The sequence below is a fragment of the Cryptomeria japonica genome, chromosome 3 (assembly GCF_030272615.1).
Source record: "Cryptomeria japonica chromosome 3, Sugi_1.0, whole genome shotgun sequence".
Taxonomy (NCBI): Eukaryota; Viridiplantae; Streptophyta; class Pinopsida; order Cupressales; family Cupressaceae; genus Cryptomeria; species Cryptomeria japonica.
The window spans coordinates 325,544,059-325,556,038 of record NC_081407.1 but is presented as its reverse complement, the minus strand read 5'-3'; the positions used below and the strand labels follow the sequence as shown (position 1 = coordinate 325,556,038).

Genomic DNA, 11,980 nt, shown 5'->3' with positions numbered 1-11,980 from the left:
GGATTACATAATACATCACTGTTGAATCATTCATATGTCCCCAATTCACATTACAGAAATGGAAGCCCATCTCCATCCTCACGAGATGATGTTTATGTTCTCAAAGCTGTTATCTTGTTTCACATTCTCTAAATTATAGACACCTGCCGTATAATACAACTTCGATTTACTTGTCATACGTACAAATATTCCATTCACAATCTGCAGGCAATGGTTGCATATCATGATTTTAATATACGATTCTATGTCATACGATATCATAGTCTCGATACAAAATTGGCTAACTACAATAATGTGAAATACATTACTACAATGATATTTTGTGTTGACATCTATTCAAACATATTATTTAAGGAGTATATATTGTATTTTATTTAGAAACTAATAAATGATAGGAAGTGTATATTGTATTCTATTTAAAACGTAATAGGAAATGTATATTGTCTTCAAATTAAAAAGTATTATAAATTTTATAATAATAATGAAGGTAATCTAAATGTACATTTACAAGATTTTATCATAGCGTATTTAGAATTTATTTATGAAGACAAGATCTTAGTTCAATTATCTTAGTGGGTCCAAAGTGACTGTGTTGTACAATTGTTTTGACATTGATCTCTAGATACTATTCACTCTTTTGATAAGTCACCCACTACTTTCTTACAATATTTTGATATCAATGTCAGTTTGAAGTAATTGTCAATAACTTAATTAAATATAACCCATGAAGTAGTGAGCAAATTTGTGATTCTAAAATTCACTTTCAAACTTTATGTAGCAAATGATAAAAAATGAAAACATCACTTTGATGATGAAGATGAACTTCAAATCATATTTCTTGAATCAATTCTTCTAATGATCAATAACAATTGTTGTGCAATTTCTTGTCTTTTAAATATACATACTCACTTGAAAAATCACCTCATATAATTTAACAAAATAATAAACACATTATCTTCTACACAATAATCTACATTTGTACAATTTCTCATCTTTTAAAGATACATTCTCAAATGATTACTCAATGAAACTCAAGGTAATCAAAAATATATTATCCTCTGCAAACTCAAACTAAGTCAAAATATCTACTAGTAAAATTTACAAAACATTATATTGTAATGTTAGATTCCAATACAAACAATTGAATGTCCTGAAAATATCAAACATGAGTTATGCCAACCTTAAACCAGACACTAATCTCATGTGCTTAACTCTATTTTCTGCTTAAATTTAAGCAGTTAAGTGTTCCCATGCAACTTAAAAATTGTCAAAAAAAAGGAATAATTTAGAATCTTTCCCTATTTTGGTGGAGCAGCTATTGTCTAGGAATTAGAAATAAGCTATGGAACAAAAGGGGGCCAGAAATAAGCAGTGGTTGCTTATCAACAAAAATGCCACATGGCTCCACAATTTTCTTTCCTTTTTTCAATTTTATTTATTTTTTGTTTTTTTTTTCCAAATTTTAAGTGCACAAATTAGTAATAATGCTATTAATACAAAGTTAAGATGTTTAAAAATAAACACGAAAGATAAATATTCATGGGGTCAGCTGCTTCACAAATAGTCCCTGAAAATATTGAGCAATGACTGCTAGCCAAAATAAGCTAATCAACTGCATGGGAACATGCCCTAAGCAATATATATTAAGTCTAAAAAATGTTAGTCAATTCTGAATGTTTAACAATTTTAAGTTTAGAAGTGTATTCTTAGTCTGACAACATACATTAAGCAGCCTATTAAACTTAGAAAATGTCCACTAACTCTGAATATAGACCACTAGCCGATTTGAAAGGAGTTGTCTACGTATGTTTTTTGTTTTTCTTCTGTTTTGTTGGGTGCCAAGTGCCAACATGCTTATCTCTGTAGCGTGAATTTCTGAGTGCCAAAGTTGCATCAACATGGATATGTGCACCCTAAAAGCTGACAAGATGACCCATTTTTTTTCAAATGACAACTTTGGTACGTCAGTCGCGAAATTTTATCCTTAAGTGTCAAAATATAAGCTCACAAATATTATATCATAAATAGTTTAGGAAAGTAGAGTATTTGAATCTACCCGGAAACGATAAACTAGTCAGGCAATGAACAGTAGCGAAATTTTAGCCAAATGAGAAATAATCTAAGCTACCAAAATTGGTAGAGGTAATTATTTAGATCTAAATGCAAATAAACAAATTAATCATCAAATTAAACGTGCACTACTGTAAATCCGAGAAAATTTTTCGGCCACATGACCTCATTTACCTGACGTATATTGAAGCATTCCTCTCATTGACCCTTTACCAGAGTTATTCTCTATAAAAAGGGAAGAAAACGTGTAACTGAATCATTCCAATCAATTCCACTTACACCAGGAAAATGGAAGCCCATCTCCACCTTTATGAGATGATGCTTTCTGCTGCTAAGCCCATGGCTCTCAAGGCTGCTGTCTTTCTTGACATCCCCCAAATTCTAGCCACACATGGCAGAGAAAATCCTCTTTCTGTGGATAAAATTGCTGAGCACATTTCTGCCTGCAAAAAAACTAAGGTTCCCCAGAAGGAATAATTTTTTAGGATTTTGAGATTACTGGCTTCTTGTGGAGTCTTCATTGAAGACGTGGATGAGCAAACCAAGCAAATGACATATGGGCTGAACAGCGTTTCAAAGTTACTTGTGAAGGAAGGAAACAAGGATTCCTGTGTGCCATTTCTGATGTTGGCAGTACACAAAGTGTACTTGGATACTCACCACCATTTTCATGATGCTGTCTTGGAAGGGCGTCATCCCTTTGTCAAGGTGTATGGCACAAGCCCCTGGGAATATGTTAGTTCAATTGCTGAAGCCAACAGGCTTTTTAACCAGGCCATGGCCTGTCATACAAATGATGTCATGGCTTCTGTGGTGAAGATGTATGATGGGTTAAAGAGTGTTAGGAGTGTGGTGGATGTAGCTGGAGGAGTTGGCTCTGCACTGTCTGCTATACTTGCTCAGTATTCACACATAAAAGGCATTAACTTTGATTTACCTCATGTCTTTGCAACTGCACCTGCCATAACTGGTGAGAGACCACATCTCAGTTTTCAAGGCAGGAAAAAGTTATTAGTTTTGTTTTATTTATGGATCAATAGTGATGGTGATTGGTGTGGACAGATTGGCACTTCTTAGAATAAATATACTAAAGAGTGTTTATTTGAAGGGAGTCTTTTTCAACAAATTTTATTAATATAATTTTATTTGTTTCAAATAATAATATAAGTATTGATTTTTTTTTTAATAATAAATTTTTACTTTTTAATTGTTATGTTTTTAATAGTAGGAGTGGAGCATATTGGCTGAAATATGTTTGAACAAATTTCTTGTGGAGATGCAATATTTAAGAAGGTAAAAACGTTCACATTAGGAAACAACATACTTTAGTCTCTTATGAATTCTATTTATTTGTTACACTTTCTTTATTGTATCAATACTACGTTTTCTTAAAGGTTATTATTATATTTCTTGGAGTGGATTTTACATGAGTGGGATGACGACCATTGTATAGAAATTTTGAAAAAGAGTCATGAAGCAACACCACAAGATGGGAAGGTCCTAATTGTTGATGCACTAATTGATGATTCACAAAGAGACATGAACCAATTAGGTTTATTGTCTGACATGCATATGATGATCTATACTATGGATGGAGCTACCATTCTTCCAAGTACTTATAGAAGTATCTAAGTCTTAAAGCATACTCAAGATATTCTTTTATCAAAGCCTCAAGTAACTATTCTAAAATGTCATTTTCTTTTTAAATGATGTTAAATTGAAAGAACATATTAACAAAATATATTGGTATATGAATGAGTAACGATGTATTTTTTATTAAATATACTTGATTATATGTAAGAATATCTAATTTCTTAATTTTTTTAATGAATTTAATGGTGAAAATTATAACGGGTGCTTGCACAAAGTTGAGCCTACATAAAGTGCCTAAATTAGAAGTGATTTTCCCAATTTTCAAATTTTGTCACAATTGATCTAGATGATACAAATTAATTTTCAAAAAGGATTTTTAGAAACCACTATTTAAAAATTCTTGTTTTAGGACCAAACCATACACTTGTATGGCCACCAAATTTTTACCTAAATAAAGTTTTTTTTCTTAAACCCTCTTGGGAAAATATGTGTAAGATACTAAGATTGATGCGGAATTTTTTTTGTAATTGTTTCTTAATATTTTTGTTTTTTATTATTATTTTTTTGTCCCTAATTGTCGTTTTAATAACCCATCATGTATGTTCACCACAATTAGACATAAATATATCATTTTTTGATTTCTTTTTTATTTTGAAAATATCTACTTTATAGATTGATGTTGTATATATTTTATTGAAAAAAATAAATTTTTTTTTTTTGAATAAATAAGTAAATCTAATATTTCATATTTATTGACTAATTTCATTATAAATCAATTGAAAAATAGAAAGAATAAATAAATCCTATAAAGATATTATATATATAAAATCTACACAATTTAATCTATAATGGGTTTTAATTTCATCAAAATTTGTTAAAAAGGGTAAAAAGCCTATGGCAGAAGTCTATAATTTCTTTTATCAAGTTGATCCAACCTTGTACTTGTAGGTCCAAGGGTAAGAATTAGGCTCTCCATGCCTTTCTTGACCCAAAAATCAATACACTAGACACCCATTCATTGAAAAGGTACATGTTCTCTAAGGAAATAGATACTCATTACCCCTCTTTTTTTTGTTATTTTTATGTAATTGTTGCTTGTTTTGAAAACAAGTACCCATTATTCAAAAAATGGGCACACATTCCTAAAATGAGTAACCATTCTCAATATAACCATTATTTAAAAAAAATTATAGATGATTGTTATTAAAATAGCTTATCATTGGGTTTTGCATGGCTGGATGAGAATGTTTTACTATTTTGACTTGTACTCATCTTATGTTGCATTTTGTATCCTTTTGGATTTGAAAAGAAGTCAAGTTTTGGTATAATTTTGAAGGTAAATTATATATTATCCTTTATTTTGAAGATGAATAAAGAGGTAGTAATCGGAGATAATTTTTTTGTATTAGAGTTTCAAAGAGACCTATCAATTGGAGATTACACTAAATATCATATATTTTAATCAAGAGGGCTTTCTAAATATGGGATCAAAATAATACTAAATATAGAAACATAGAAAGGTCATTGCACCTTAGGAAATTGAGGTGAATAAAGAACTAGCTAAAAACAAAAAAAGATAAAAAAGAAAATATATGAAGATTGAATAATATTGAAGCTTCTAGTTCAATAATTGTTGAAGATGAGAACATTCAAGAGACGATGATGGATGCAATGAATGTAGATGATGAAAATGGCAAAGAGGTCAATATGGAAGATAATTTGATTATATAAGAAAATTCGGGTGTGTCTTTAGATCAAACTTTCAATGGCATGGGAAATTTTATTATTGGTACAAATCTTGGTATGTCTTCAAATCCACATTGTTCTAATATTTGGATTGAAGATTTGAAAAAAGATGGATATTCATTAAATGATATTGATTTTAATCATGAATAAAAAAAATAAAATTTAAGAATGATTCAATCCTTTCTTTGAATGAAAGTGAAAGTACCTTTTTAAAAATTGAAAGGAATATCTTGGATAATCTTCATGGTTTGGTTTCCTCAAGGGAAATCAAAACATTTGAAAATAAATTATATAGATGGTTTATAACAAAAAGCTAGGATTTCAATGTCAACTCATGTTACAATTGATGAAAATGTCACAAATATGAAAAGTGATAAAAAAAGTTAGGCATTTATAAGAAACCAAAAAAGAAAGATGACAATTTTTATTGACTATTTCTATTGTCATTGATTCTATTGGGAAAATAAGTTGATCAAAAGGTAAGAATGCAATACGACAAGTTATAAAAACTACTATAGTTAAAAAAACAACTTCGAATAATAGAATGTTAAGTAATATTAGTGGATACCTAAACATACGTCAGAAAACTTTGGCAAGAGCGACAAAGAGAAGAGTTAGCATGGAAAATAATTTATTCAAACATTGTTGGAATTTTATTGGTAGAATCCATGAAATTCAATGTTGAAATCAAAATCATTGATTAAGCGATACTGACATGATAATACAAGGGTGTCACCTTATGCTAGAGATGTATTGAAACTAAGATAAACTCCAACATTGATAAAGTTTCCTTGGTTTCATCTTCTTCATTGTTTTGTGGGATGTTTTGTTTTATCTCATTCTTCAAGTTAAAAAAACATAATTTTTTAAGTAAAATTTTGTCTTATTTAAATTGTACATTAAAGATAATTTTTTAACAACAAGATTTATAAATAAATAGGTTTGTTTTGATTTATAAAAGTGGGATAGGCCCATACCATTACATAACCGTGAAGTGACACTTGGGGTGCATGAGGAATGCACAACCCGGTCAAAAATCCCCCACAAATACATAGAAAAAAAGTGGCAGGGACACTCGAGAACCAACAAAGAAACAAAAAGACTAGCAAAAACATAACCAAAAACAATACACACAAAACACATAAACCAACAAAACTACCCATGAAAGGCATAAAGGGATGGCCAAAAACATGGGGTGGTCTAGGAGCACCTTGGGATTTCATTCCTCCATGAGGAAATTTTGTTAAATCACACTTTAATATTGCGTCTTTGATGTAATAAGGTCAATCAAAACCATTTTATATGTGTTTGAGTCAATATTAGGTTGTTAGGTGGTTTATGAAGTCATAATGAAAAAAATGTTGTCATTATTGCCATGACATTTTTTGCAATTTTTGAAAGCTTTTTGAAATTTGGTGGAAAGTTAGTTTTGAATGTTTTTTAGGATATAACCCACTTGGTTGGGTATATATAGAACTTTGTCTTTCCATCCAACACTATTTGGTGGAATTTTCAAATTTTTTACTAAATGAAAGTTGGAGTTTTTATGCATTTATGGGCGATGTAATGTGAGTATCATAATTTTTCATTGTGAAATTATTCTTGTTTGCATCTTAACGCTATTGAAAATGATAAAATAGTGAATTATTTAAAATTTTTCAATTTGTGGCATTAAATTTCATTAACTTTTGGTGAAGTTATCTCCATTTTTGTAAAATCTTCTTGAAACCCTAAGTTAGGGTATCCAATCATAAAAATAAATGTATAAATCATATCCACACTAGTGAAAAATCACCCCAATGGGTGGGAACATGTATATTGGTATTATCTCTGATTTTTTCATGCTTTGTAGGTCTCCAAGGTTCATTGGTACGTGCAAATGGTGACTATTGGTCTGATATTGATCGTGTATCAAAGCTAGTAGATTTGAAGTTGTAAATGCAAGATAAAACCCCTTGGGGTTTGGAGGAAGGCAGAGAGGGGTGAAAAGTGGTGGTGTAGACCCATTGCAAGGTGTGGCAGTCCTTAGGGGTGACCAAATACAAAATTATCTTAACTGTTCAAAAGGCTTGATCGTCTCAATCCTAATGATCTGTCATGTGCATACTACAAACCGCAACCATTTAGAAGTCTTTTATTGTTCTAAGGTTATTGAAAAGGGTGTAGAAATATTGGTTAATGTCTTTTCAACCAAGCCTAATGGTTTGGGGCTCTAAGAATATTGTGCTGTGCTTGTAGTCCATCAAATATACAGTCCTAATTACTAGGGACTGAATGGAATCAAGTAATAGTAAGTGGAAACCTTTGAGACTACAATAGTAATTTTGTTGCCTTGTCTCATGTTCAAATACTTGTATGTTTAACCCATCCAAATTGTTTCCTGAAATCCAATGAATGCCCATTTCCCAAGTCCTTGTGTAAGGGCTCAAGACTTGTAGTGGTCCATAATGGACTCTAGTAGGTATGCCCAAGTGAGTTGTTTTGAATGTTGAGTTGTAGAAGCCCTATATGTTGAGGGTGTCATTGTGAGTTTTACCCCCACCTCTACAACATGGGGGAACTTTTATCCTGCTAATCCTAGCATAAAATTCAAACTTTATGAGAAAAGGACACCTTTTTAGAAGACTCGAACATAGAGCCAAAAGAAAGTAGAGTTGAATCTAGGGTGGCTTTAACCATACACTTGGAAGGACCAACATCAACGATCATAGCCTCTGTCCTCTTGTGCTTCTTATTTCTTTTCTTATTGACCTCAACTTGAATGGACTAGATAGCCTATAGAGACGATTTGTGCATGTCGGCCGCATTCCTACAAGCAAAGTTGGCCTCCTTAATTTTTGGTTTAAGGGCCTCCTAGGAAGGCCAAATTTCTTCCAATTCTACTTTTTTTTCTAGCCATTCCCATCTTAGCATCCAGGTCATCAATTCTCCCTTTCATCTTATCTGAGTTGTCTGCAAGACTAATGAAATCATTGGATACATTCCTAACTCTATCCTCATTCACACCCTCAACCCAGGTATTAGCCTTATCTTCGGCTTCAGCAAGCACCTCTAGTCTGTTAATCTTCATACAAGCCGTGAAGAAATGGTGGCATTACCTTTTACCTAAATAATTCATTCTTTATACTAACAATCATGCTCTTAGTTTTCTTAATGGATAGGAGAAACTTAGTCACAAGAATATGAAGTGGGATGAACATCTTCAAGCCTACACATTCACCATCAAACACAAGAAGGGGAAAGCCAATAAAGTGGCAAATACATTGAGTTTGAGGGTTTGCATGGTGCAAGAAATTCAGTTGCAAAGTGTGGAAATTGATTCCCTCAAGCAAATGTACAAGGATGATGAATATTTTAGTGAGATATATGAGGTTTACACTCAATTTTCAGAATCTTATCATTCTGATTTTTTTGAGTTTTTTTTGTAGCAGGGGTTTTTGTTCAAAGGGAGCCATTTGTGTGTCCCTATATGTTCCATGAGGGAGAAAATTATCAAGGAGAAACATTGTGGCAATTTGGGAGGTCACTTTGGGCTTTATAAAACCTTAGAATAGGTGAAAAGGTACTTTTTTTTCCAAAGTTGCAATCAGATGTCAGGAAGTTTATTGAAAGTTGTAGCATATGCCAAAGGGCTAAGGGAACATCATCAAATGTAGGTTTATATCAACCACTCCCAATTCATAATAAGACATGAGAGAGTATTAGCATGGATTTTGTTTTGAGTCTTCCTAGGACTCAAAGAGGGTTTGATAGTATTTTTGTTGTGGTAGATAGATTTATTAAGATTGCTAACTTTTTGACATGTAAATGTACTAATTATGCCTCCCATATTTCTAGCTTATTCTTCAAGGAAATTGTTAGAATCCATGGTTTGCCTCTAAACATTGTGACTAACAAGGAGTCTAAGTTTGTGGGCCACTTTTGGCATACATTGTGGAAGAAGTTGGGGAATCAATTGTCCTTTACATCAGCATATCACCCTTAGACTAATGGCTAAACTAAGGTAATGAATAGATCATTGGGGAATTTGCTTAGATGTCTCACAAAGCAGCATGGAGAAGCTTGGGATATGATCATCCCTCAAGCTGAATTTTCTTATAATAATTCTATCAATAGAAGCACAGGAAGAAGTCCTTTTGAGGTGGTCTATGGGATTCATCCAAGAGGTATTTTTGAATTAAGGGATCTACATGGATTGGAAAGAAGAAATGCTCAAGGAGAGGATTTTGCATTGGCCATGAAAGACATTGATGAGAAGGTGAGAGAAACTCTTCACAAGAACACTGAAAAGTACAAAGAGAAAGAAAATGAGAAGAAGAGATATGTCCAGTATAAGGTATGAGACTTGGTGATGGCACACTTAAAGAAAGAGAGACTTCCAAAGTGGAAGCCAACCAAGTTACTCATGAAGAAGATTGGTCCTTGTAGGATTGAACATAAATTTGGTCCTAATGCCTAGGAGATTGAACTTCCTCAAGGCTCTGGAATATCACCCATTTTCAATGTTTTAGATTTGTTTCCTTACAAAGGTGACATTGTAGGTTCAGATGCAGGTTTTCAATTAGAAGGAGATGAAGATTGGCTCAAGGATCTACCACCTAGCCAACCCTTGAAGTTGGAAAGCATCTTGGATAGCAAGGTACAATGATAGAAGATGACATTAAAAATCATGGAAATTCTGTTGCAGACCTTATTCCTTAAGAGACTTGAGATTTCTATGCCCCTCGAGAGAATGGTGCAGGAGCACCTTGCAGACTTGAAGACCATTTGAGAAATGAAGGATCTTGGAGGTTTTTTAAGGTTCTTTGAATATTTTTGAGTTATAATAAGGTCTTTCAAGACCATTTATTTTGTTTTGATTAGCCATGTAAGGCCTTGAGGCCATTTTGTAGTGTGAACTTCTTAGGACCTATTTGATCAACCAGGGTCAAATGAAATCCAAAATGCCTAAATGAGGAAAGAATTATATTTTGGATCCTATGTGGCCTATTTGTAAGGTTTATGATGTCTCCTAATAGGTTGTATAAGAAGATGTCATAGGTTGTTAAGTTTTGTGCAAAGTTGTCAAGTTTGGATGACAACTTTTGTTGTCAACTTGTAACTAATCTCCCACCAATGGCTACCTAATTCAAATTTCAGCCAGATTCAGTTGAGAAGGTTGTAGATACCTTTATTCAAGCTTTTGAGGTTGAGAAGAAAGGATTGATGAATTATTTATTAAGCTTTGGATGTAAACAATGGATAGATTCAATAAAACACTCATACATTTACAAAATTCACTATAATAGTGTCTTATACAATCATTGTACAAACCACGTGTGTAGGATAAATCATTGAATTAAATAGGCCTCTATGTTAATGTTCATTTGGTTTTGATTTTGTAGAAAAAGAATGAGTAATAAGTGGGATATCTACATTTTTGTGAAAGGTGGTCTGAAAACTCTCCAAAACCAGGGTTTTCAAGGAAATGATTTCTTAACCCCACATTCCTTTAGCCAAATTGGCTCAAAATTTGGGGAATGGTAGGGGAGACAATTTGTTTTAATATTTTCAAGTTTTCTGAGTGGTTCATTGACCTGGTGAATTTTGGGATCAAGCCCTAGGCTAGGCATCCTCATGTGAATAGTCGGTTTAGATTGTTAAAAATTGTGGAGGAACAAAAACAAGAGTGGTGGACCCTATATAACAATGGATTTTGTGTTTAGGGATGTGTGTATACCTTTACCATCTATTGGTGTCATTGAATCAAGTCATTTGTATGTGGTTTCTTTATAAAAGTGGCCTAAAAGCCTTCAAAGGCCTCCTGTAGCAGTAGCATTTGACCCAGTCAATGCAAGAGTTGGCACCTAAGTTTTTGAAGTATTTTATGTCATAAAGGAGGAATAAAAAATTATTAAGAGCCTATGGTGCCATTATAATTATTCCCAAGTTTTTCCCTTAAAGGCTCAAAACAGGGCTACTAGGAATAGACATCTTATAGAGGGCACTCACCTTGATTGAGCTTGCACAAATAAAAGGGTTTTTCCTTGGTTATAATAAATGTCTCTTCGGTTGGACAAGAGGTTCTATAGGGTCCATACCCACTCTACAATGGTTGATGTGTTATCATTCAAGTTGGCCATACGTGGCTACAGGAGAGTTGTTGTCAAGAAGAGACTTGATGTGAGAAGTCTTATCTCTAGGAGTTGTTTATGGATTAAATATGGCCCCATTGAGAAAAGGGAAGTGTAGAGGTGTCCTTTCATGTTGTGGATAGGATTGTCCAATAATCTATGAATGTTGAAACCTTAATTGAGGGTCTTGTAGAGTGAATTTGTGTGAGTAAACTTTGTTCCTTGGGGCTCTGCTTCAGATATGTAGATAGATGTATTCATGTTGCACTACATCTCATTCGACTTGTCAGTTCCAATTTGCTAGAGGCCTGACGGGGAGCTCATTGAGCATTGGGGAAGTGGACGCTTCATGGTTGGGCAGTAAATGTGCTTGGGCCACATGTTTGTCTGACAGGAGCAGATGGAGAGTAGTCTACATCTTATTAGAGATAGTTCTACATGTACCTTTTTCTTATTTG

The 11,980-nt window shown here is 33.0% G+C and overlaps 1 protein-coding gene across 1 annotated transcript; it reads left to right on the top strand.

Annotated features, from left to right (window-relative positions):
• The first annotated feature begins 2,619 nt into the window (after positions 1-2,619).
• LOC131874136 (caffeic acid 3-O-methyltransferase-like) lies at positions 2,620-3,147 on the top strand. The gene has a single exon (XM_059217380.1). The coding sequence runs from the start codon at positions 2,620-2,622 to the stop codon at positions 3,145-3,147; it is 528 nt and encodes a 175-aa protein (XP_059073363.1).
• The last annotated feature ends 8,833 nt before the right edge of the window (positions 3,148-11,980 follow it).